This window comes from Hemitrygon akajei, chromosome 6, assembly GCF_048418815.1.
Source record: "Hemitrygon akajei chromosome 6, sHemAka1.3, whole genome shotgun sequence".
Classification (NCBI taxonomy): Eukaryota; Metazoa; Chordata; class Chondrichthyes; order Myliobatiformes; family Dasyatidae; genus Hemitrygon; species Hemitrygon akajei.
Genome location: NC_133129.1, coordinates 65,193,338 through 65,221,336, shown reverse-complemented (window position 1 = coordinate 65,221,336; position 27,999 = coordinate 65,193,338). Strand labels below are relative to the sequence as shown.

Below are 27,999 nucleotides of genomic sequence, written 5' to 3'. Positions count from 1 at the left end.
ACAAATTCCCTATAATAGCACCGGAGATTTAGGACTAAATCAGAGTCAAGGAGCTGTGAGTTATCAGCACTACCTGCTTCACCATTATGCTGATATTAAAGACCAGCGAAATACATTCCAACTGCTATAACCCAAATTATTTCAGTATTTTTAAAAAATTTAAAAGTTTAAATGAACTACTACTTATCTGAGCAGTGTTTCTCTCTATTGAAACCAGTGGAAACGCAGATATATGCGAGTGCTGTTTGTCAGTGCAGATTCTCCACCAAACGTTAGGGATTGCTATAACATCAGACTTCATTCTCAGAAAGCAACTGCGACAAGAAATACCAGCAGCCAATGGCAACTGTGGGATGATTTTATGCATTAACTTGCTGAAAAGTGCCCTTTGGTCTGCCCAAAACTTATTAGTCTTTCTGTATAATGAGATGTTTAAGGGAAAACTGCTACCTGGCACGTTCTGAGGGACACACAGAAGTTTGGTGTAGTCAACACAAAGTGCTTGTTGAGAAGGATTGCAACCTGAGGTCCTGCTGCCTGATGACACTGAGGGAGTGGACACTGTGTACTACTCCCACAAATACTTCAGGTGTGCATTGTCCAAAGAGGCCACATGCTTGGCACAGAGAATGTATTAGCTTGATGACATATGAATGTATGCACCTCACGACACTACGAATGTACAGAAAGCCCTGCAGTGTCTTTGTATCTCTCGTAAGTATAAGGTTTATTTTTGAAATTTTTTTTCCAATATGCAGAGAACCCATAAAGTTAGTTTGGCGCCACTATGTAATGTGTTACGAATGTGCCACAACTCTGAGGGGCCAAAGGGTACAAAGTCGCCCCCTCCTTTTTGAGAATCGCAAGATCACTATTAATTCGGGTCTGGGACCCAGGAAATGAGAGAGAGAATCCACAAGGTTTTGGACTGTGTCTTGGCCTCAGCGAAACAAAGCCACTGATAACGGCCATTGTCTCTTGGAGACGGAATTGTGTATTGAGTACTGTACTATTCATTGAAGCCCCTCAGGGGACGACCAGAGTGGGCTGATTGAGGGATTGTATCATCCCAACCTGAATGACATCTGAGACCCCGTGAGTAAGGATAAAAGAGGGTCTGGGGAACAACCCCTTTAGACGCACCAGAAGAAACGCTGGAAATCCAGTGACAGCGTTTGATAGCCAAAGCCGGTGGGGCCCGTGTGCATCCTCCCTTGCCTGGGTTGGCTGGCTCACCACGGAAGAACGGCTTAGCTAAAGGAGAGGCCACAAGTGAACGGCCACGCCAACGGGACTCCTGAAGGATCAAAATCATAAAGGTTGGAAACCCGTAGCGGTACCTGTTCCCATTCTATTCCTATTTCTCTCTCTCTCTCCAACAAAGTGCAACACAGCGACAACCAAAAGACGGCAGCTTGTGGAACTGCAGCGAACTGTACATTTCAATCGGACAATTCATTATCCCCTAGACAACGATAGAGCTTATTTCTTATTGATTATTATTATACTCGCACTTTTAGATTTAGTATTGACGACGTATATTATCTGTATGTTTCCATTGATATTATTTTTGTGTATTTTTACTAATAAATACTGTTAAAAATAGTACCATCAGACTTCAACGGACCACTCTATCTTTGCTGGTAAGTGACCCAGTTATGGGGTTCGTAACAAATGTTAATGAACACTGATGGTTTTACAGATATTTTGTGTCAAATCCAGGCCATTATCTGCATGCTGTGTGGCTCTCTGCACACTACAGCAACAGATAACATTGTACCCACAGTGACCGACCGCTGTGCTTTATAGACAGGGTTGCTGAGGGAAAAGTCTTGTTGATTTACCAGTCAACATTTCCCCCCTCTCAACCCACTGGTTTTAAGCAACATTGACAGAAGAATTTGCAAAACTACATTTAATTACCAAGCCCACTCGATTCCTAGTGGGTCTCACGGCCTTCATCTCAATGAGGCTGGGTGCATAACAAGGCCACAAAGGATGGTTTAAAAGATGCTGAAGGTACCACTTTATCATTCTGAATAACCGGTCATCCTCCACACTGTCAAAGATGAAGGAGGGTGGGAAGAAGATTGTGTGGAGTACAAATAGCTTAGTAGAACCAATTTTAGTTAAATGCACTAAAAATGTCAAAGTAATTCTCTGTCAGAAGGAAATAACAGAAATGGATTTTAAAAGGGTCAGAGGAAATTAAATACAGCACTTGAACCAGGAGCTGAGGAAAAACCATCTGCTCACCATCTCAAAAAACCAGAGAAGCATCAAAAAGAAATTACAAATTAAACCCAAAGATCAATACTTTACGAGTCGTAATATTGAAGGGTAATATTAATCTTAAATCAATATCTAATTTTATGATTTTCACACAGGTTTTGGTTTAATCTGTCCTGGCACTTACAGATTTACAGGGAAGACAGTGTGGAGGGATGGTCTATTGAGTCAGTGTGGGTGGTATTCAGAAACAGGGAAGGACAATCACTCTGTTGGGAGTATTCTGTAGACCCCACCCCAATAGCAACAGACACAACAGGTACAAAAATAAAAGGGTTGTTGTCATGGGTACCTTCAACTTCCCCAATACTGATTAGCACATCCTTAGTGCAAAAGAGTTAGATGGGTGCATCTAGGAAGAATTCCTGACACAATACATGGACAGACCGACTACAGAAGAGGCCATACTGGATCTAGTATTTGCAATGAACCTGTCAGGTGATAGATCTCTCATTTAAGACTCTTAATAGTGTTGACAAGCAGAGGGATCTTGAGGGTACAATCATAACTCCATAAAAGTGGCTACACAGGTCAATAGGGTGGTTAAGAAGGCATATTGTATGCTTGGCTTTACTAGTCCAGGCAGTGAGTTCCAAAGTCAGCAAGTTATATTGCAGCTTTATAAAACTCGAGTTACGCTGCATCTAGAGTAGATGCAGTTCTGGTTGCCCCACTAAAGGAAGAATGTCAAGGCTTTGGAGAGGCTGCAGAAGAGGTTTACCAGGATGCTGCCTGGATTAGAGGGTGTGTGCTATAATGAGAGGTTGGACAAACATGGGTTGTTTTCTCTGGAGTAGCGGAGGCTGAGGGGTGATCTGATAAAGACTTAAGATTATGAGAGGCATCGATAGAGCAGATAGGCAGTATCTTTTTCCCAGAGCTGAAATGCCTAATACCTGTCTAATACAGTTAAGGTGATAGGGTCTAATTTCTAAGGAGCAAGTTTGTTTGTTTACACACAGAGGGTGGTGGGTGCCTGGAATTCACTGCCTGGGATGGTGGTAGAGGCAGAAACATTCAAGACTTTTGAGAGATGTTTACATAAGCACATAAATGTGAGGAAAATGAAAGTATATGTAGGTAAAGTTGCGTAGGTAGAAGAGATTAGTTTAGTTAGCCACTTGATTATTATTTTAATTGGTTCAGCACAACACATGGGCTGAAGGGCCTGTTCTACAGAAGATATGCTGGGACTTTTGAGAAGACAATAGACAATAGGTGCAGAATTAGACCATTCGGCCCTTCAAGCCTGCACCGCCATTTTGAGATTAGGATAGATAAGACCCCAGGGCCAGATGAGATATACCCCAGGTTACTACAGGAGGTAAAGGAAGAGATTACTGTGCCTTTGGCGATGATCTCTGTGTCCTTACTGGCCACAGAAGTAATATCAGAAACTGTTATTCATTTGTTCAAGAAAGGTAATAGGATTAACTCAGGGAATTATAGACCAATTAGTCTAATATCAGTGGTAGGCAAGATATTGGAGAGAATTCTTACCATTATTTCCCATGGTAGGGGAGGCTAGGACAAGGGGGCATGACTTCAGGCTTGAAGGACATCCATTTAGAACATTTGCAGAGAAATTACTTTAGTCAGAGGGTGGTAAATCTGTGGAATTTGTTGCCACGAGCAGCTGTGAAGGCCAAGTCATTGGGTGTACTTAAGGCAAAGATAGATGGCTTCGTGATTAGCCAGGGCATCCAAGGGTATGGGGAGAAGGCAGGGGAGTGGGGATAAAAGAAGAATTGGACCAGCCCATGATTGAATGGCGGAGCAGACTCAATGGGCTGGATGGCCTACTTTTGCTCCTATATCTTATTTTATGGTCTTACACGGTCTGAATAGGGATAGTCAGTATAGCTTTATGAGGGGCAGGTTGTGCCTCTCATGCCTGAATGAATTATTTGATGATGTGACAAAATATATTAATGAAAATATAGCAGTGCAGGTGGTGTCAATGTATTTTAGTAAGGCATTCGACAAGGTTCCCCAAAACAAGTTCAAGAAGCTCAAAAGTAAAAAGTACATTTATGTCACCATATACAACACTGAGATTCATTTTTAAATGTATCTACCCCATGGTAGACTTATCCAGAAAGTCGGGAGGTATTGGCTATGTAGAATTCCGAACTGGAGGCCAGTGACCAAGATCTGTTCTGGGACCCCTGCTCTTTATAAATGACTTGGATGAAGTGAAAGGATGAGTTAGTAAGTCTGCAGATGGTAGTGTTGTGGAAGGTTGTTGTAGGTTACAATGGGACATTGATAGGATGCGGAACTGGGCTGAGAAGAGGCAGATGGAGTTTAATCCAGAAAAGTGTGAAGTGGTACACTTTGGAAGGCCAAACTTAGAGGCAAAGTAACAGGTGAATGGAAGGATTCTTGAACAGTGTGGAGGAACAGAAGTATCTTGCAGTCCACACCCACAGATCCCTTAAAGTTGATAGGGTGGTTAAGAATGTACATATATGTTGGTCTTCATTAGTAGGGGGATTAAAGTCAATATTGCAGAACTATGAAACTCTGGTTAGGCCACACTTGGAGTACTGTATTCAGTTCTGGTCCTCTCATTATAGGAAGGATAATGAAACAGTTTCAGAAAGGGTACAGAGGAGATTTACCGGGATGCTGTCTGAATTAAAGAGCATGTCTAATGGGGAAAGGTTGAACAACCTAGGGTTTCTCCTATTTGGAGCAAAAGAAGATGAAATGTGACTTGACAGAGGCAAATAAGCTAAGAGGAAATGACAGTGAACAGCCAACACCATTTTCCAAGGGTGGAAATGACAAATATGAGAGGGCATAAGTTGAAGGTGATTGGAAGGAACTATAGGGGGGGGGGGGGGGAAGTCAGTGATAGATTCCCCCCCCCCCCCCCCCACAGAGAGAGTGATGTGTGCGAGTAGCCTGCTGCTAGGGGTGGTAGAAAAGGCAGATACATTAGGGACATTTGAGAGGCCCCGAGATAGTTATATGGGTTAAAAAATATAGGGCTGTATGGGAGAAAGGGTTAGATTGATATTGGAGTAGATTAAAAGGTTGGCATAACACTATGGGCCAAATGGCCTGTACTGTGCTGTATATTCCATGTCCTATGTTCATGTATTGGTCAATGCAGTGAAGTGATATTTTACTATTATTTTGCATCAATGAACATTCCTACGATTTATTGTGCAGAAACAATTCTTCTAGTAATTATTTTCCACATGAGCCATTACTTTCCCCTTTCCTCTTCTCATCACCCTTTTGAACATTTACTGGTTGTTGTGTACATATGGCTCAAAAGTGGAAACATCTTCTCAATAACCAAGTCACTGCATTGCTCCAAACTTTTACAGATTTCTAGTAGCCTACTTATCAGGCTTGCTCCTTTCTATATTTAATTCAGGTTGGACCTTGTATTTCTACTCTCCTTATCTGCAATGTGGTATTTCACATCACATTGAGATGTTAAGATACCTATATACAAAAAGAAATTAAGATACCTATTCCTTAACTACCACATCCGTAGAAGGCTTAATATCTATTTACCTTTGAAATTAAAAGATACCTTTTCTGTTAAATTCTTTAGTATCATTGCAGAGGATATGTCTTGGGTCCAGCATGTAAATGCCTTTACAAAGAAAGCACAGCAGCACTCCTACTTTCTTAGAAGTTTACAAAGATTCGGCATCTTATCTAAAGTTAGACAAATTTCAAAAGGTGTGCAGTGGAGAGAATTCTGACTAGTTACATCATGGCCTTGTATGAAAACAGCAATGCCCTTAAACAGAGAAGGCTACAAAAAGTAATAGGTCAGCCCAGTCCATCACAGGTAAAATCCTCACCACCATTGGGCATATCATCCAAGGAACCCTACCATCCAGGCCATGTTCTCCTCTCACTGCAGCCATTATCAGGGAGGTAGTACAGTAGCCTGAGAACCCACATCACCACATCCAGGAACAGTTATAACTTGAACCAGTGGAGATAGCTTCTTTCACCCCAACGTTGAACTATTCCCACAACTTATGGATCACTTTCAAAGACTTTTCATCTCATATCCTCAACATTTGTTAACGCTCTGTTTATTATTATTGTTTGTTTTTTTTTGTATTTGCACAATCTGTTACCTTTTGCACATTGCTTGTTTGTCCATCTTGTTGCATGTGGTTTTTCATTGATTCTAATGTGTTTCTTTGTATTTACTGTGAATGCCCGCAAGAACATGAACCTCAGCGTTATATATGTACTTTGATGACAAACTTTCTTTGAATTTTGCACATTAAATTGTTGTGACCGATCATTCCCTTTGCCAAGTGATTTGCACGAGTAATGAGCTGGAATAAAGGTACTCACATCTTGAAGTGGTCTGGATGATGCCTTGGTAGAGCATTGCAATGGTTTGCCTCAGGGCAGCCAGAAGTTCTAAAATTAGAAAAGGAAATATGAAATTTTTTAAAGAACCTTAAAGACAAAACTCACCCAAATCATTATTCACACCATTGCCATACAACAATCAGTTGTCAAATATTCACAGCTGTTTCAAGGCCTCAAGGTTGTGTGGCTTACTCACCGAGTCTGACATCATTTCCAGAAACAATCTGCCCCATTGCTAAATTGTTAACCAGGGTTCTTACAATTGGTAATCCACACAAACTAATTCTGAACCAGTATTGTTATGCAGTAAGGAGTTGATTCAATGATATTATAGCATGGTATTTATCAATGATGTGAATTTAAGCATAGGCGATGTTATGAAAAAGTTTGCAAGCAATACAAAAATAGCAATCTGATTGATAGTGATAAGGAAAACAGTGAACTGCAGGAAGGGGAAGTGGGAAGAAAAATGATGACTGGAAATTCCTCTGGTGTGTTGTGGAATATTAACTTTGGGAGGACAAAGGCAGCTAAGGGAATCTGTAATGAACAGTAGGATACTGAGAACTGCAGAGGAACATTCAGGTTGTTTTGTCTTTCCTGATTTGGTTTGTTTATCTCTAATTACTAGATCTCACTACTTGTAAGTTCACAGCTATTGTTGATTACTTATTTATCACGTTGTTCAGCAATTAGCTTTTGCCATCAGGTCAGCTATTACATAATCGCTTGTATATTCATTCATTTGTTAGAAGCACTTGTTAGAAGTTGAAGGAATCTCAAGCAATATTTAAATCTGCTTTTCATTATAACACCAAAAATACAGTCCTTTTACACTAGTTCCTTGCGTACTGTGACACCTTGGTGAATGATGAAACCACCTGGCCTGGAGTTATCCATCTGTCTCACTTAAGAAAACAGGGAAAACAATTGAGCGAGGGCAGAACAGGGATCTTGGCGTGTGTGTGAAGACAGATAGATGAGGTGGTTAAGTGTGGTGAACTACATATACCTGTCTGGACACGCTCCCCCCTCCCCCCCCCCCCCCCCCCCCCACTGACTGCTCCTGTGGCTCCTCCCACAGGCCCCAGTATAAAGGCGATTGGAGGCACTGCTCCTCCCTCAGTCTCCAGGATGTTGTGTGGTGGTCTCTTGCTGCTGATAGTGCTCTCTCTTCCAGCTAATAAAAGCCTATCTCTCACTTCACGTCTCCGAGAGTTATCGATGGTGCATCATTAAGAAAGCAGGAAGTCTATGGTTTTTATTGGCCAACATGGTGTATGCAAGGATAGAGTCATTATATTTAATTGTATTGGACACTTGTATGTTCAAATGTGTCACCATGTTAGTGAAAAGGTAGGAATTATGGGGACGGTGTTAAGACAGGAGACCTCCTTTGGAATAGAAGAGGTCAAGTGGAGGTTTCATTGAGGTGTAGAGTTCAAAGGCTTACATAAAATGAACAGGAAGATCTATTCCCATCATTAGAGGGGTCAATAATTGGGGTACAAAGATTCAGGGTAATTGGTAGAAAGGTAAATGGGCTGAAAAGCCTATTTCGAGCTCTGTGACTCTATGGCTATGACAGCCATAATAAAAAAAACACGAATCAGGTTTCATCCCCCTGCAATGGAGATGAGGACTGTGTGATAAAACCAAATAACTTAAGGGTGCTTTTGGATCCACATAATCTGAATAAGGTACTGAAAAGGAGCCATTATCTGATTAAGGTAAGTGAAGAAACTCCGAATAAGTATTCTCAGTGCGCTCAATATCGAGACTAAACCTTAACAGGTAAAGTTCCACACTAGGTGTTTCTTTCCAGTGACTTTCCACACATCTTTGGGGAGATATTATGTCCAAGCATGCTTTTGGCACCAGCACTTCACCCAAAAAGTGTCACAAAGACTGAGTTGGACTCTTGATGTACTTGTTGACAAAAGGACCAAAATGGATGGTAGTCTTTCTTTGGGAAAGAACCGGCTGCTGCAGAGGCAGAGATAGGTCATAACAGAAAGACAGGAACTTTAATGATCTTTGTAAAAAGAAACATGAAGTGCCATCAGCAGAAACTAATTTTTTTTAAAAGCATTACAGATTCTGGAAATCTGGAATAGAGTTATAGTTTTACAACACCAGAATGGGTCCTTCAGCCCAACTGATTCATACTGACCTTGATGTCTATCTATACTAATCTCATTTGCAAGCCTTAGGCTACAAAGTCCTTCCCGTAGTGTGGCAACTGGAACTATACACAACACTCCAAGTGGAGTCTGGCCAATGTTACATACAACTGCAACATGACATCAAAATTCTTCTACTCAATCCTTCAGCCTATGAAGGCAAGGGTGCTAAACACCTTCTTTATTATCCCTATCCACCTATGAACTTTAAATTTACGCCCCAAGGCCCCTCTAATGTCTCTACCATTTGCTTCTCTTGGTAGTTGATGACCAGGAATTCATAACCTCACATTTTTTTGGATTAAATTCGATTTCCCACTGCCCTGTCCAACTTTACAACTATTCCTTCAATATCTAATACTTGCATCAATTTTTGTGTCATCAGAAATAATCAGTCCATCAATATTCTCATCAATTATCAACAATTATCCCAGCAGCAACCCCTGCAGTACACCACTGGTTTCAGATTTCCAATCAGTCAAACACCCCTTGCCCACTACCTTCTGCCTCCTATCACCAAGGAAATCTTGGATGCGGTTTGCCAATGTACACTGAATCACAAGTGGTCTAACTTTCTTGACCAGCCTACCATGCAAGACATTGATAAACGGTTGCTTAAAGTCCATGTAAACCTCATCTATGGGCTTGACTTTGTCAGTTTTTTGACTTACTTTAAAACAAATGCAAGACTGTCAGATTTCTCCTGCACAAAACCACTTTGACTCCTAATCAGCACTGCCTTTCCAAGTGAACATAAATCCTGCTCCTTAGATTTCCTTTCCTCAATAATTTCATTGATGTAAAACTCAATGACCTGTAGCTTCTTGGCTTAATGTTTATGCTCTTTGTGAATTAAGGAATAACATCAGTTATTCTCCAGTCTTTGAGTACCATGGCTAATTAAAACTTTTAAATCTCCAGAGTCCTAGAAATCTCCTCCCTTTTCCCCCATTGTATCTTGGGATGGATTTCATCAGGCTGGTGTATTGTTCACCTTAATATGTCATTATCTCTAACACTTCTTGGGAACATCAGCATACCACTCTCCTAACTCTCCATCCTCCACATCCTTCTACTGAAAAGAAGTACATGTTTAGGATCCAGCTCATAATCCCCTGGCTCAGCACATAGATATCTCTCATGGTCCCCAAAGGGACTTGCTTTTTTTCCCCCAACCTATGCACTTAGAAAAGTTGTTGAGATTCTCCTTCATCCAGCTCTCCAAGATCAGTCCATGTCCTCTTTGTGCTCCCAACTTCTATTTCGCTCTCTCCTGTATCTCCTATAAACTTCAAGTACTCACTTGATGCCAAATACTTCCTCCTTCTTTCTGATCACAACTTCACAGGAAAGCAGAAAATCTCAGTTTTCAATAAGGGGTCTTTTTGACCCGTTTCTCTTTTAACTGCTTCTCTTTATGCAAATACTTTCTATGCTGAGGGCTTCTAGTAGTGTGAAACTGATGTTCATACTGAGGGAGGTTTCCTTTCTAGGTGATATAATCACAACACAGCAGCAGTTCTCATGAAGATACCCCACAATGCTGTAAGGACGGCAGTTCCTGGATTTAGACCCAGAGGTCATCAAGGACAATGATGCATTCAACATGGTATGTGTTTTGGAGGAGAACTTGCGGATGATGACATTCCCATGGGTCTACTATCCTGCTAGCTGGGAAAAAATATCATGGATTTGGAAGTTTCCCTTAAATGAGTTTCATGGAATTGCCTACTTTAACAAAAAATTAGAGGTTCAATTTAAAGGATAACAAAATGTTCTGTTATGATCTAATAAAGTTCCTTGGGGTATAAAGTCATTATAATTGGACGGTTCATTGCACAGATGTGTGTGTACATTACAATATAACCACAGCAAAACTAGAAGTGTTATTTTTATTACTGAGACAGTTATGGGCAATTCATGAAATCATAGCTGAAGGGCAATTTTACCTTTTTTCCCCATAAGTAAAGTATCGCAGCCATATTTAAGTAAGTGAGATGCAGAATGTGGCCTCCTACCAATGGAAAGGAGCAGGCTTTCAGTTTCTACCACAAAGCCTGAAGGTGGTGTATGAACACTATGTTAAGGGAATTAATTACTATTTCAATGCCTGCCTGTAGCAAGCTGAGCCAATGTTTGAACAAGAATCGAAATTCCTAACTACAGCACCACCTACAGACATGATTGGAAGAATGGAAGAAAGGCACAAATTTACAGTATGTAGAACCACAGTATGGGTACATCCCAAAAATCCTTCTTTGCTGAGAATGTTCTTTTTGAAAGATAGCAAGCCTAGAGTGCACAGCAAGCTCCCACTAAAAGCAGTGTGACAATGACCAAAAAAAACCTTTGCAATTGGGAAGATAAATACTGGCAAGGAAACTGGGGTAATTTCCTACTCTTTTCTTAAAATAGGGTCCTTTACAATCATCTAAAAGATCAGACCCAAACTCCAGAGGAGCTTTCCGAATACTTTCCTAGAACTTTATCATTTGAGGATGAACTTGGATTTTTGTGTTTACCATTAGAGTGGGCCTTGATCTTATAGTGACTCAGAGGCAAGAGCCCATTGAGCAATGAAGACAATGAAGTCACCAGACACCTTAAGGTGATGCTCAGGAGCATGACCAAACACAATTTAACACTTGATCACAATAGCAGGAATCACAGCCTGCAAACTCTTTGTAATCAAAACAACCTCAAGAACAATGGCGAGGGGGGAGGGGGGGAGAGGGGGAAATTGATTTAGCAGTGGAATTCAAGAGTAAGCAAATCAATGCGTTTCTCTGTACACAATAAGACCTATTATTTATATATTACTTTTTTTAATAGGAGAAAAACAATTGAGATAGTTTAAAGGCACATTAGATTTTGTTATTTGCCCTTTTGTTCTATCTTGTACTTATGTATGAAATGGTCTTGCTACACTTTATCTTGGTACATGTCACAATAATAAACCAATTAGCCATTGAGTCATTGTTCACAATCAAAATACTCAAGAATTACATTTACTAAAAGTGATTTTTTTTAAAAATTCCTTTCAAAACGCACCTCCCAAAAAATTCTGTCATGGTATCCTTCATGTCCATCAATGATTTTCTTTCCCTCAGTCGATAATCATCCTTTAAATTAATTTGTGACGTAAACAACTCTGTAGTGGTAGTCCAATCCTTTAACACAAAATGAGAACCTGTTAGTGACGTCTGCCTCTTAGTACTGGGGTATCAACATAATTCCATTAATCCCATTAATTTCAGCTAATTACAATCTGCATTTTAGAGCTGGAACAATGTGAACTTACTCTATCAAGAGTGTCAATCATGAGGAGAGAATGAGAAAGATTGACTACTACAGAGTGGGGTTTAAAAGAATGAAAAGTGGTCTCATTAAAACAGATTTTGAGAGGGGCTGACCAGGAGATTGTTGAGAAATTGTTATCTCAGGCTGGAAGGCATAATGCCAAAGGAACACAGTCCCTGGATAAGGTTTCAGCCATTTTGGACAAAGCTGAAAAGAATGTTTTTTCCCCTCAACGGGTTGTGTATCTCTGGACGTCCCTCGCTCAAAGGATGTGGATGTTCAATCTGACAATGAATAGCTGAATTCTGCATCAAAGTCAAAGTAAACGTTATTATCAGAGTACGTATATGCCACATATACATTTTCCTGCAGGCATACTCAACAAATCTATAGAATAGTAACTATAGAAGGATCAATGGAAGGTCAAATAGAGCGTAGAAGACAACAAACTGTGCAAATGCAAGTATGAATAAATAACAATAAATACTGAGAACATAACAGGATAAAGAGTCCTTAAGGTGAGGTAATTGTCTGTGGGAACAACCCAATGGATGGGCGAGCGAGTGCAGTTATCCCCGATGATCGAGGGACAGTAACTGTTCTTGGACCTGGTGCTGTGAGTCCTGAGGCACTTGTACTTTCTACCTGAAGGCAGCAGTGAGAAAGGAGCATCACCTGGGTGGTGAAGATCTCTGATGATGATGCACGCTGCTTTCCTATGACAGCGTTTCATGTGGACGTGCTCAATGGCTGGGAGGGTAATAGCCGTGACGTACGAGCTGAATCCATTACCTTTTGTGGAATTTTCCTTTCAAAGGCATTGGTGTTTCCATACCAGGCTGTGATGCAGCCAGTCAACTCCACTACACAAATATAGAAGTTTGCCAAAGTTTTTGATGTCATGTCAAATCTCTGCAGACCCCTCAGGAAGTAGGTGTGCTGCCATGCTCTCTTCACAACTGCATTTACGAGGTGGCAGTCAGGCAGGAAAGTAGTAGCGTAGCAGTTAGCACATTACAGCACCAGCTGGAAGATCAGGATTCAATTCCTACCATTACATGCTTTCCCCGTGCCTTTGTGTATTTCCTCCAGGTTCTCTGGTTTCCTCCCACATTCCAAAAACACCTGGTTGGGATTAGGGAGTTGTGAGAGTGCTATATTGATGCCGGAAATTTGGCGACACTTGTGGACTGCCCCCAGCACAATCCTCACGGATTTGTTTTGATCCAAATGATGTGTTTCACAGTATACCTTGATGTTCCTGTGACAAGCAAACCTAATCTCGCTTTGTCAGTAAATGTGCTGAAAAGAAACAGCAATGATACTGCTGATGGCAAAATTGTAGGAAAAGGCAGCTTCCATCTCTTAGATGATAAGGAGAGCCTCAGGCTAATTTGATAATGGCTGGAATGGACCTTACTTTTATCATTCCACGTTGGTTCTGAAACTCCTGAAATCCTGAAAGCCTTCTCCTCCAGCACTGTAACATACCCTCAGTTATGGAGGGACAACGGAGATATTTCTGTGATCTAGCCTCATAAACGTTTTGAGCTCATTGCTTCCTGACTCACAGCAGAATGAATGAATTACAAAGGACCTGACCACGGTAATTCTGTACAGTACATGAACAACAACTGCATTTCAGTAGCACCGAGAAGCAGCTTCATAGGCAATATCAGATCAGATTTAACCCCAGTGACAAACACTGCCAAGCCAATCACATAAATTAAATCTGAGGCTGATATTTTTTGTTGACTGAAGGATATGTCACAGAGTCCTGGACTCAGAGAGATACTGCATGGAAACAGGTCCTGCAGCTGTTCGAGTCCAAGCAGACCATCAAGTAGTAATTTTTATACTGTACCTATCCTAAACTATTTAATTCTCCTCACATTCCCATCAACTCACCACCCCTGCCCTTAGAGCATAGAACAGTACAGCATAGGAACAGGCCCTTCAGCCCACAATGTTGTGCTGACCCAATTAAATTAGTAATCAAATGGGCAACCTAACTAATCCCCTTTTCCTACACAATATCCATATCCTTCCATTTTCCTCACATTCATGTGTCTATCCAACATCTCTTAAAAGTCTCTAATTTATCTGCCTCTGCCACCAAAGGCACCATACTCCAAGCACCCACCATGCCCTGCGTAAAAAAAAGTCCCCCTGCACATCTCTTTTGAAATTACCCCCTCCCACCTTAAATGCATGCCCGCTGATATTAGACCCTTCAACCCTGGGAGAAAGATATTGTCTGTCGACTCTATCTATGCCTCTCAATCTTAAAAACCTCAATCAGATCTCTCCTCAACTTCATCCACTCAAGAGAAAACAACCCACGTTTGTCCAACTTTCACCAACCTCTCGTGAAGTGAGAACAGGTTACACCCCCATGCCCATGGGCTGCCTGTTATGAGGAAGTAGTCGCGACAACTAGCAAACAGCGACACAAAATGGGCCTCACCCACTCAGTTCAGACCCTTGTCAGGACAATTTGCAATGGCCAGTCAAACTGAATGATATGGTCAGAAATTGGAACACCCAGAGGAAACCCAACAAGTCACAGAGGGGACATGCAAACTCCACACTTAAGCAGCACCCAGTGTCTGGAATGACCCTGGGTTCTGAAGCTGTGAGTTAGCAGTTCTACTTGCTGCACCATTGTGCATGAAGACCCTTTTGGTTAACCTACAGATCAGTCACATTTACTGATTGGAGAAAACAGGTTCCAAGTACTAAATGGGCTCTTGCTATTCCGATTATTAGAGATCTCTACCCTGCATCCTCCTGAGAGGAAGGGAGACACCTCAAAGAGTCAGCAAAATAAAACTGGTCATTGACTTCAGGAAAGGGGACTGTGCATGTGTCCTGTTCATATCAATGGTGCTGAAGTTGAGAGGGTTGAGAGTTTCAAGTTCCTTGGAGTGAATCTTGCCAAAAGCCTGTCCTAGTGCAACTACTTTGAAGCTACAGTCAAGAAAACTCAGCAGCTCCCACTTCTTCAAGAGGCTTACCAATTGTTAACTGACGTACAATAGAAAGCACCCTATCTGGATACACCGTGCCCTGGTAAGGCAGCTGGTCTGCAGGGAGCTCAGCACATCATGGAAACCAGCCTCCCGTCATGGGCTCAGTCTGCACTTGGTAAAGCAGACAACATAATCAAATATCCCACCCACCAGAGACATTCTCTTTTCACCCCTCTCATTTTATTCTGTTACTGTTTTACCTTGTACTAACTGTTGGAATGAACTGACCTGTATTCAGGACAAGTTGTTCACTGTATCTCGGTATGTGTGACAATAGTAAACCACTTTACAAATTTAGATGGCACATACAACAGCACAGCAAAACCTTCAGTCAAAGTCAGAGTTTATTGTCATACGCACAGGGATGTGTAAACACACATGCAATGAGAAACTTAGCTGCAGCAGCATCAAATAGACAAATTCACAAGAAAAAAAACATAAATTAAGCACAAATTATACAGTAAAGAACACAATTCGAAAAAAAACTCTGCTGCAGTGCAAATTAGTCACAGTTGCTACAGAGGCAATGATGAGGGGTGTGCTTTGGATGGTGAAGGAAAGTAGTGGAATAGGGTGTGAACCCACAAACCTATCTGTTGATCCATCAGTATGAAAAGCAGCGATCACCATTTCCATTTCAACTGTTTCCTCACTACTAATCAAAACACAACAAACAATATGAGATTCATTATAGCTTGAAAGCTTCTTAAAAAGGAAAATCATTTACCATCACAAACAAGAGAAATCATTAACAATCAGCTTATATATGCAGAGTTATACCCAGATATTTGCTGCAGGCGTTTAAAACACAATTGAAGCTTTTGCCTAAAGCATCAAATAAATGCAACTGAATTCATGTCTTGGCTCTTGGACATTCTAGCACAAGTATAAATTCAAACATGGGTCCACTTGCTGATTTTTTACTTCTGCTTGATTACTTACTTCATCACCAAGGTTTGAAAGGCGTTTATACGTTGAGCGGAACAAGTCTTTCTGCTCTCCCCGTGGAACTGCATCTATATCATAATCTTTAGGCTCCGCTTCCCTGTACTGGTACCTACACAAAAAAAGATATTAAGATAGTCATTAGGGCAGTTTCTGTTCTATTTTGAGGAGCAGGAGATTCTGCCCAAGTGCCTGGGCCAACATTAGCTCCTCGTCCAACCTTTCCAGAGACAGGCCATCTCCTCATTTCACACTATTCTGTGTGGAATCTTGCTATGTGCAAGTTTCCTGACACGTTCTACATCAGTGACATCTAAATGCTTTCCTTCCACAGAATAGTCAACCCTCCGGACACATGGTCCAGGATGGGGTAAGGGAGGTGATGATGGCTAGAAATGTGCCACAAAGACGTTGAGGACAAGAATTAATCTTATTAATGCCTAGAGCAGTCTCTAGAAGCCGAATGATTGATGCACACTCCTGTTTTTACTTTCTTAAATACGACAATGCACATTTTGTAAAGAGGTGCTTCACGGTTTGTCTTAAGACCTCACTTGTGCAGGCACCTCTCTACAAAGAGGTTTCTTCCTCTGCAGTGCAGGAATCAGCTGAACTACATCAGAAGCACCAAAGGAATGTTCATCAACTCTCCCTCTGAATCCCTTCATCATTTTTATACATGCAGTGCTCCTGCAATCCCAGAGGTGGAGTTGCAAGCTGAGCATGACACTGGGAGCGGATGTTTTAGAAATGTCAAACATGGTTCCCTGTCCACTTCTTCTGAGGTAAATTTATAAGTGGTAACAAAGTGGACAATCACAAAAGGTTCTAAGAAAGAGCCTTGGGAATCTCTTATGATGTCGTAAGAGACAATATCCAGATTGTTTTGATGCAGTGCATCATGGCCTGGAACAGAGGATGCAGACCAATAACAAATAACCCTCTTGTATATTTATTTTCAAAATATGAGCGTTGATTGCAAAGATAGTATTTATTGCCTTCGTTGAATTAATGTGAAGCAGGTGATGAGCTTGGTTTATGAGAGTCAATCATAATGTTGCATTTACAAGTCAGTCTTAATGGTGTTGGACTGGAGGCACATGGAAGCCCATGTAAATGAGGAAGACTTGACCCAGATATTATGTCTCCCCATGTTTCCCAAAACTAGGGGAAGTAGTTTCAGAATTATGAGCTGATATCACAAGACTAATGTGAGGAATTCCTTCTCTCAGAAATGGAGATGGCACCAAAGTGAGAAGTAAAATGCTTTTATTTTAAATTGTACATTTTTAAAAATTAAGAGTTAATGTCAATGCCAGAGAGGGTGAGCACTGCTATTTTTTTTTTTAAAAAGAGTACTTAGACTAGAGCGGATAACTTTCTGTGGTTTAATATCCTCTGCACAAATATATCAATCTTGCAATTAGCAAGATGGTACCTCTGTAAAGATAATGGATGTGTATCTCAAACTGTCATCTTTGAATGTTCTAATTTAACTATTCATATAAATCCTTGACAGCTTCACTGGACCATGTACACACAAGCATCATTAGCATCATCCTTGTTATTGGCTAACAGTGAAAATCCTATTTATAGATAAACATCATTAACTCATATTTTTTCTCACTCTAGAGAGAGATATATATCAACTAACACATCTTCTACATTTTGTTTTATAGAGGCAACTAATATGTTTCCCTCCCCTACTCTCCCCCCCCCCCCCCCCCGCCCTCCACGTCAGCCCCCTTCAGCCCCAGCAGGTCAAAACCACCATATTCTATATCATTCAAAGTTGATTTAGTAGAACAATTGATTAATTCTTAGCATCTTTACATTTGAACACATTCAAGGCTTAATAAGATTTTCTTCAGATTAAATTACATACCAGTTGCAGACCAACACAGGTCTGGCATATGTCTTTTGAGTTGAGCGGAGAGCAAGAGATCCTTTACGATCCTCAAATTTGTTTCCAAAATTCATTTTCCTATGTCTCCTCCCTTTTGATTCTTCTCCCTTTTATCCACCCAGTGTGCTCACACTCAAATACCACTCGCACTTGATCAGTCTCTTAGTGTACTTGATCAATCTGCTCCTCAGTGTACTCTTGTCTATCTCACGTAATCCTTCCCCCTTTCCCAACTTCTGATTCCTCTCAAAGCCTCTTTCCCACTACATTTCTTTTCACTCCTCGTGCTGTTTCTGGTTGTTCGATACTTTCTCTAGCACAAAGCCTTAGCTGTATCTTGCTGTGTCTGTAATTTGTTCCCTGCCCGTTCTCAACAAATACTTCTATTTCTCTCAATTTTCACTTATTTTCATTTTGAACCTCAGTTCATATCTGTTTGATATTACTTTCTGTTGTGCTCTTTTTTTGAATTATCTCAATATTTCACAGATGTGTCTATTCACTTCTGTCGATTTTTAGTACTCGTTTTCTCAGTTGCCTCCTTTTCCTATCTCGTGCTCAGTTAGTTCTCCGTCTCTGATATTCAATCCAATTATCTTCATAATTCTCTCAGTAGTCTTTCTTTTCTATTTATACCCTGTTGTATCTCAATTGTTTCCTATTCTCTCTTCCAGTTTTCTCTAACCTCTTAACTACCTCTCTCTTTGTTCATTTCTATCTTGCTTCCAAAGCTCTTCCACTCAGTTTTCTCCTCCCTTTCCCTCAATTTGATGTGTGTCTTTTAGTTCTCACTTCTCTATTTCTGTCTCAGGTTACATAATTATTTCTTAGACTTCTGTTTCTCAGTCTCCTCTTGTCTCGCAGTTCTCCTTTATCTCAGTGTTTCCTTGTGTCTGTTGCCTCTCCTCTCTGTTTCCTTTCCCTTTTATCCCTAGCTTTCTCACAGTTGTCTATGTCTCTCACCAGTTTCTAGCTCCCCTGGGTGCCTCCTTTCTCTCCCACTTCTTTCCTGTCTCAGCTTTTTTTTTAATTTCACTCAATTAGCTTTCACCTCTTTCACTTTTCTTAGATTTCTGGTCTTATCCTGAGTTATCACCTATCTCCCCAGTTAAAACTTCCTCTTTCTTATTTCTCACTTATCTCCTATCTCAGTTTTCTTGTATTCTAGCGTAGTTTTCCTTTCTCTCCTCACTGGTTCAGTTTTCTATTTTACTCAGCTGAGTCAAATATTGAGTCTCTATGAATTGTGAGCTTTATTCTCTCTCAGCTTTCTTGTCTATCTTTATACCAGTTTTATCTTTTACTCTGGTCTCACTATTACCCCTTTTCTGTCTCAATCTTAATTCTCCCAATAGACCGCTCCCTTTCTGTCCCTCTTATTTCTCTGTTCCCTTCTCCCTCATTATTGGTTGCCTCTCAGATCCTTCTGCTTTCTCACGCTCAATTTTCTTACTTATTCCTCTTTCAGTCCACTCTCAATTCTCTTTTGTCTCACTCCCAATTCTCTCAGTAGTCTTATTTCTTATTTCTCTCGGCTCCTTCTTATTTCTTAGTTCCTTTGCGCCTCGCCCAGATAATTTTTATGACTCAGTTGCTCCTTAAACCTCCCTCACCCCCCTTATCTCTCGGATGCCTCTTTTCTCTATCTCCTTCACTCCCAGTTAATTCTTGGCACTATTAGCTTCTCCCTCACTCTTAGTTCGTTCTTCCTGTCTCCGTCTCCCTCAGTTCACCCCACAACAGCGAACTCCTGTATCCCCGAAGTTTACTCTCACCTTTTTACGTCGTAGTGACGACAGCGCGAGGAGAGTTTTATCACAAGGAGAAAACGTCACGAAACAAAGGCTCAAGCTGCGTCCATAAAGCAAAACCCTGTGCTAATTGCCTTTAACTTTTAAACCCGTTGCTAGGGGCGCGGGTGTGATACACCCGGGAGTGATGCGTTGCGGGAATCCCTCCGCAAACTAGCTGTCGGTCTATTTTCCCAAAGGAAGTTAGCTGCAAGTTTAATGTTCCAGATAGTATATAAAACCAAAACTCAGACTTTTCTCATTACAGAAAAATATTAAACTTAATGTTCATCGTTTTATTTAATCAAATATCTTTAACTGTAATATATTAACAGCAAATCATTTTATTCCAGTATCTTCCTGAAGTGACCTTTTCAAATTAAAATTACTTAACATTGGGTTTTTGATACATCTAGAAAAACAATGTTCTCCCACAATAAATATTTACATCCAGTAGTTAATACTGACAATGAACAGTATTGTCTAGTTGAAAATTCTATCAATTTTGTTACCCGCCTCGAAAGGTAATGTTCCCACAATAAATGTTGAATCATACCAAATATATTCAAAAATGTTAAATACAGTAATAATAAATATGTTAGTGTTCAACCAATGACCAACACTATCCTTAAATGATATTTTCCAATTGGTATGTATATAATGTAACATTTTTATGGTTTGCAGAAAGATAATGTTCTCCCCGTTAAAAATAGCCCATGTTAACAGTGCACCTCAAAGCTATATAATGCAATGAATACATCCTGAAGCTGACTGCAATGGTTTAAGAAAGTGGCTCTGGGACACCTCTACAGAAGTTTAATAAAAAGCAATCAAGTCCCTACTAGGACATGCCTTGCCCTGTGATTGAAAATAAAGGAAGAGCAATGTTGATAATTGGTGGAATGGACTTATTTCAAATGCATAATATGAAGATACAAAAGACTGCAAATGCTGGAATCAGGAGCAACAATGAGTGATCAGTGAGGACTAGCTCATGGAGCCCTGGCAACGTTGAATTGTTGTTGTCATTCGACCAGATTTTCAATTATCTTCCTATATGCTGATACATCACCACCTTTGATCCAAGAGCCCACGGTCTTTGATCCACGGTCCAAGAGCCGTGGTGTTGTCAGCAAATTTAAATATGGCATTGGAGTGGTGCTTAGCCTCACAGTCATAGGTATAAAGCAAATAGAGCAGGGGACTCAGCACACAGCATAGTGGTACACCTGTGTTGGTGGTGGTGGTTGTGGAGGAGATGTTGTTGAAAATCCAAACTGACTGGGGTCTGCAAGTGAGGGAATTGAGGATCCAGTTCTACAGGAAGGTATCAAGTCCCAAGTCTTGGAGTTTAGTGATGAGTTTTGAGGGAATGATAGTGTTGAATGCTGGGCTGTGGTCAATGAAGGGGATCCTGGCGTATGCATCTTCATTGTCCAGATGTTCCATAATTGAGTGAAGGGCCGGTAGGCAAATAGAGTGGATCCAAATTACTCCTCAGGCAGGAGTCGATGTGTCAATTTCATCAACTTTGCCTCTAACTTCCACCCTGCATTTAAATTCACTTGGTCCACACCTCCCCCCTTTCTGTCTCCATCTCTAGAGACAAACTTTCATCTGAAATCTTTCATAAACCTACCAATTCCCATGGGTGGGATAAGTCAAGGGCTGGAGAAGATAGAATCTGAGAGGAGAGTGGACGATAGGAGAAAGGGAAGAAGGAAGTGACCCGGGGGAAGTAATGGGCAGGTCAGATGCAGTGTGAGGTCAGAGTGTGGAATAGAGGAAGTGGGTGGAATTTGTTCACTGGAAGTTGGAGAAATCAAAGTTCATGCCATCAGGTTGGAGGGTACCTAGACCCTCCAACAACACCTTATAGGAACAGAAATGGGAATGGCAGTTAAAATGTTTGGCCAACAGGAAATCCCACTCATGGTGGATGGTGTGAAGGTCCTCTCCTAACAGTTACCTTGTCTTGACCTTTCCCATCCACCTGGCTTCACCTATCACCTTCTAGCTAACGTCTCCCCCCTCCCATCTTCTTATTCTGGTATCTTCCCCATTCTTCTCAATCCTGATGAAGGGTCTCGGTCAAAACAACAACTGTTTTACTCATTTCTATTGATGCTGCCCGACCTGCTGAGCTCCTCGAGTGTGTTGCTTTGATTTCCAGCATCTGCAGACTTTCTTGTGATTGTGATAAAGAATTTAACATATGAGTAATGTAACCATTGAACAATTAATAGGTCTCCCAAAGTGAGGTGGCACAGTGAATCAACACAATCTTCAATCATACCCTCCTCAGCTCCTCTTGCAAGAGTGCATACCCACAGTTAGGTCATTCCCATGATCTGAAAAATTATAGCTCTCCAATTTCTCCTCATTTAATGTGTTGTGTTCCCAAACACAGAGAAATCCAAGAGACCTGCTATTCATCCTTCTCCCTTTTCTCTGCATCATGCCCAGGATGGACTGAATTTCACAGTTACCACTCCCACTCTATAAACAAGAAGGCTGGGCAGGAGGTTTCATCAGAAGTGTAACAAAGGGGGAGAAAGAGTAGGTTATGCACTTACGCTGTATTAGAACAATGGGAGAAGAGGCTAAACACCGGCTGTGTTAAGTAGCCTGCTTGTGCATTCAGCTTCTGTGTAATTAAATGAATTGACTCATTGACTAAATGTGCCACTTCTACTTAAAACTAAGGGTAGATAAATCAATTTCCTTCCATTACTATTGCCAGGAACGGAAGGACACCTGAAATGATTAATGTTACTCTGCAAGGAGCTGCTTGGATTTTATAAAACCTTTCCAGAATTCTGAAAATTAAATTCCAAAAATTTATTATTTTAAAGGTGACCGTTACTTGTCACATGTACATCAAACATACAGCGAAATGTGTTGTTTTTGCGTCAATGACCAACATGGTCTGAGAATGTGCTGGGGGTAGCCCGCAAATGTTGCCGCACCTCTGGCGCCCTTGACACCCTCACATCGTTTTTCTATAGAGGTCAAATGCAGAACTGTTCTTTAACCCAGGATGGACTGATATCACAGAGGAAAATTCCTGCAGCCGGTTTAATTCACCCAACTATTCCCCTCATGGAATTAGGTAGTTTTTGGAAGGCCAGCCTTCAGTGTGTTATACTGGTTCTGTGGATTTTGCACTCGAACGCACTATTAGATTTCTGACTTTTTTTTTTGCTTCTTTCACCCACCTTCTTTCTCAAAAAAAATAGCAACGCTGCAGAGAAAAAGTAATCAAATTTTAAATTTTGCACATCCCACCCGCCCCCCCCCCCCCCCCACCAAACTGCATATGTGAAGATTCCTTCAAGTTGCAGTCCAGAAGGTAGACTGACACTCCAGTGTTAGGGTTAGGGTTTGCGTGATTTGGAAATAACACTGCTTCTCTAAGGCTCCCTCTGCTTCTTCATGAAAACATTAGAGATCCCATGGGACCTAATTTGACGAAAAGTAGACCCAGCCAATAATTATCCCTCAATCAACATCTATTTGGTTATTACAAACAAGAGAAAATCTACTGATGCTGGAGTAAAGTAAAAGTATAGAACACACAAAATGCTGGTGGAACTCGGTTGGCCAGGCAGCATCTATGGAAAAGTGTACAGACAACGTTTTGGGCTGAGACCCTTAATCAGGACTGGATGAAGAGTAAAGTTAAAAGGTGGAGGGAGGGCAGGGAGAAACAGAAGGTTTAACTGGGAGTGGGAGGGGTGAAGTAAAGAGCTAGGAAGTTGATTGCTGAAAGAGATACAGTGTAGGAGAAGGAGGAATCTAATAGGAGATTACAGAAAGCCATGGAAGAAAAAAAAGGGGGGGACGAGCACCAGAGGGAGGTGAATTTGGTTCTATTTTAAGTTCTGTTTGGTTATTAGCTCTTAATTGTCGGAGCATGCTATGTGCAAAGTAATTGCAGTAATTCAGATATTACAATGGTGAAGACACAACAGAAAAAAAAATTCATTGGATGTAAAGCATTCTGGGGTGAACTGAAAAAAGTATAAAATCTATGATAAAGATAAAATACAAATGTATCTTAATTTCCATTTGACTCTGTAAGAACTGGGAACATTCAGCACTTTCTTCATGAGGGGCAGAATACAGGCCAGTAAGGGGAAATCATAGAAGGTGGGCATTCACCCACTGTATTTGCTCTTTCAAAGTACAAGTGCAAATACAGTGGATGAATGCCCACCTTCTATGCTTTATCATTCAGTAATTCCAGGAAATGAAATCTCTGAGTGTGTTTGTACGTATCAATGCCCACTCCCTAGAGACTACTTCAAATATAATTTGGATTTTTGATTATTATTCTTTTCCCATTAATTATTAACCTTCCCTCTGTTTTACTAAGTCCTTCACTGTTCTATGTTGATGTATTTGTATCAATTCATGAAGATGAAGAAGGACACCATTTCAATGGATGACAGCAAGAGTCTTGACTCAAACAAGAACAAGAAAAGAATGAGAATTTCTCGAAGCATGGTTCTCTACAGGAGAATCCATCAACAAACACATCGACATAGATCCAGTATATAAATCCTTATGGAGAAAAGAGAAACAATGATGTCAACAATCAACGAATCACCAGTAACTTCAAGATCTGGACGGTGAACCAAATACTTCCAATGAACCTCCCTTGAAGCCAGTCAATCAGAATCTTCCACAGCTAAACTGTTCACAGTGTTTTGAACCAGCCAACCAGATCACAGCATCTAATCAATATCCATTGGGACTCCAGAGAAGTATATAAGCTGGCATTCTGAGGAGAGAATCCTGCATCTACACAATGATGGTGGCTTCCCGTTTGGAGCCGAAACATCTGCCAACATTTTGCCAAGCTCGGCAATCAACCAAATTTCCAAATAGCTAACCTGAGCTACCGATATTCCACAATACTTCAAACAACAAACTGTGCAAATACTAAAGAGAAAAATAATAATAATAAATATTGACAACATGAGATGAAGAGTCCTTGAAAATGCATCTATAGGCTGTGGGGAACCATTCAGTGATGGGGCAAGTGAAATAGAGTGGTTAGCTCCTCTAGTTCAAAAACCTGATAGTTGAGAACTAATAACTGTTCCTGGACCTGGTGGTGTGAGTCCTGAAGCTCCTGTACCTGCTTCCTAATGGACAGGGAGAAGTGAGCATGGCCTGGGTGGTGGGGGTCTTTGTTGATGGATGCTGCTTTCCTGCAACAGTGCTCTGTGTAGATGTGCTCAGTGGTGGAGAGGGCTTCAGCTGCGACGGACTGGGCCACATTCACTACTTTTTGTGGGATTTTCTGTTCAAGGACATTGATATTTCCAAACTAGGCTGTGATGCAGCCAGTCAATATACTTTCCACCACACATCTATAGAAGTTTATCAACGTTTAGGATGACGTGCTGAATCTTTATAAACATCTAAGGAAGTAGAAGCACAGCCGTGCTTTCTTCGTAATTGCAATTACACAGGATAGCTACCTTTGGAAAGCATCAAGCTGGATAAGTCTCCGGGAATGGATGAGATGTACCCCAGGCTACGGTGGGAGATGAGGGAGGAGATTGCTGAGCCTCTGGCAATGATCTTTGCATCATCAATGGGCTCTCACCTTATGAGATTAGATTGAGTGAACTTGGCCTTTTCTCCTTGGAGCATCGGAGGACGAGAGGTGACCTGATAGAGGTGTATAAGATGATGAGAGGCATTGATCGTGTGGATAGTCAGAGGCTTTTTCCCAGGGCTGTAATGGCTAACATGAGAAGGCACAGTTTTAAGGTGCTTGGAAGTAGGTACAAGAAGAAATGTCAGGGTAAGTTTTTTCCGCAGAGAGTGGTGAGTGTGTGGAATGGGCTGCCGGCAACGGTGGTGGAGGTAGATACGACAGGGTCTTTTAAGAGACTCCTGGATACATACATGGAGCTTAGAAAAATAAAGGGCTATGGGTAATCCTAGGTAATTTCTAAAGTAAGTACATGTTCAGCACAGGATTGTGGGCCGAAGGGCCCGTATTATGCTGTAGGTTTACTATGTTTCTGTGTTTCTATGTACAACATAAGCACTACAAACCAGTAAGTCTGACATCAATAGTAATTAAGATGCCGGAGCTCTTTGTTAAAAGAATTATATAAGGCATTTGGAAAATAACAGTAGGTTTGAATAACATTCATCATCAGTGCTATCTATGTGGAGATTGCATGTTGTCTCCATGGCAATGTGGAGTTCCACTGGATGCTCCAGTTTCCTCCCACATCCTGAATTTTTGCTGGTGGACTAATTGTGTGCTGTAAGTTATCATTTTTTGTAGATAAGTGGCAAAAGGGCCAAAGGATGTTTGATTGACATGTGAGGAAGAGTAAGTAGCAGACCTTAGGGAAATGGGAGAGAGGGCATGACACCAATGGATTTGCTGTTTTGGGAATGGGACTGATAGGAATGCTCCTTTGGGCTGAACGGTCAATTTTATTGTAATGAAGAAAGTAAACGTAAAAGGGAATTTCACAAATCAGTCTGAATATTTGAGATGGTAACTAGCAGAACTGTCTGGGTAAACTTAGTCTTTCAGAGGGGCTTTTGATAAAGGACCAGGAGATTATTAAACAAGTTTGAAGTGCATAATATTGGGGGTAAAATACTCATGGAGATTGTGGCTGATAGAAAACGGAGAGTAGGAATAAAAGTGTTCTGTACAGGTTGGGAATGCAGGAAGGATTGGTTTTGGAGTGACCAGTGCAGGTCAAGGATCTTGACTTGAAACATCAACTCTATACATTTAAAGATTCAAAGAGCATGCTGCCTGATCTGCTGAGTTCATGCAGTAGTCTGTTGTTTGCACCGTATTCCAGCATCTGTAGTCTCTTGTGTCCCCACTGTACCCAGGTTCGGGGGGGCTAACTGTTCGCATTCTAAATCCATGTAATCATGCCAAGTGCAACATATACGTACACGTTTGAGGACAATACAATACCAAGTGGCATTATGGACTGATATAGGCTTCACAGGGTATAGACAGGTTTAGTGAACAGGTGAACACAAGGCAGATGGAATATAATGTGGAAAAAATGTGACGCCATCTATTTTGTTAGGAGAATTAGAAAAAGGAGTGTGTCTTTTATATTGTTGAGAACATGAAAGGCGTTCATATTCAACTTTGGAGGGATCTAATGGATGTTTATAACAATATAGGCACAGCAAGGGTAGATAATCACTCCCTTTCCCAAGGTAGCAATGTCAGAATCAAGAGAGTATAACTTAAAGATGGGAGGTGGAAATCTGAAGGGAAATGTGCAGGGCACCCTTTTTCCACAGAGAGTGGTGGGTGCCTCAAAACCACTGGTGGTGGTAGAAGCAAACACTATAGTGGCCTTTAATAGGAATTTGACAGACACATAAACATGAAGAGAATGGATGATCAGCACTGATATTGTAGGCTGAAGGGTCTGTTCATGTGTTGTGAATACTATGAGTTCAACTTTTGCATCAGTCACTGCAAGGAGGTTCAGTGAGCAATTAAGACAAATGGCATGTTGATTTTTATTGCAAGAGATTTTCAGTACAAGAGTAAATATCTCTTTCTCCAATGATTTAGAAAGTTGGTGATGCCTTATCTGCAATAGTATACATAATGCTAGTCTCCCATGTACAAAAGTCTACGTTCACTAGAGGACTGCAATGGCAGTTTATGAGATTAATTCCTGGGATGGTGAATTGGTTGTTTGAGGGATGATTAACCAGACTAGCTGGGTACCCTCTTAATTTAGAAGAATAAGAGTTGAGCTCATTGAAATGGATAAAATTGAATTTGATACATTCCCACACTCTCACACTCTAGTTTGCTGATGACACCACAATTGTAGGCAGCATCTTGGGTACTGATGAGTCTGAGTACAGAGAGGAAATTAAGAACCTGGTGGCATGGTGCAAAGACAATAACCTATCCCTCAACATCAGCAAGACGAAGGAATTGGTTGTTGACTGCAGAAAGAGTAGCGGACCGCACAACCCAATCTACATCAGTGGTGCGCAGGTGGAACTGGTCAAAAGCTTTAAGTTCCTCGGGGTGAATATCACAAATGACCTGACTTGGTCTAACCAAGCAGCGTCCACTGCCAAGAAGGCCCACCAGCACCTTTACTTCCTGAGAAAGCTGAAGAAATTTGGCCTGTCCCCTATGATGCACCATC

The 27,999-nt window shown here is 41.1% G+C and overlaps 1 protein-coding gene across 1 annotated transcript in view; it reads right to left on the bottom strand.

The window, feature by feature from the left end:
• The window catches only part of LOC140729794 (cilia- and flagella-associated protein 95-like), a 131,068-nt gene extending 109,812 nt beyond the window's left edge, over window positions 1-21,256 (bottom strand). Inside the window, exons 1-6 of the mRNA XM_073050009.1 lie at window positions 21,129-21,256; window positions 19,793-19,868; window positions 17,997-18,028; window positions 16,109-16,223; window positions 11,886-12,004; window positions 6,631-6,699 (exon numbers count right to left, since the gene is read on the bottom strand). Of these exons, the coding sequence (XP_072906110.1) occupies window positions 6,631-6,699; window positions 11,886-12,004; window positions 16,109-16,223; window positions 17,997-18,028; window positions 19,793-19,868; window positions 21,129-21,256 (539 nt within the window). The remainder of the gene's footprint in view (window positions 1-6,630; window positions 6,700-11,885; window positions 12,005-16,108; window positions 16,224-17,996; window positions 18,029-19,792; window positions 19,869-21,128) is intronic.
• Window positions 21,257-27,999: the final 6,743 nt, after the last annotated feature.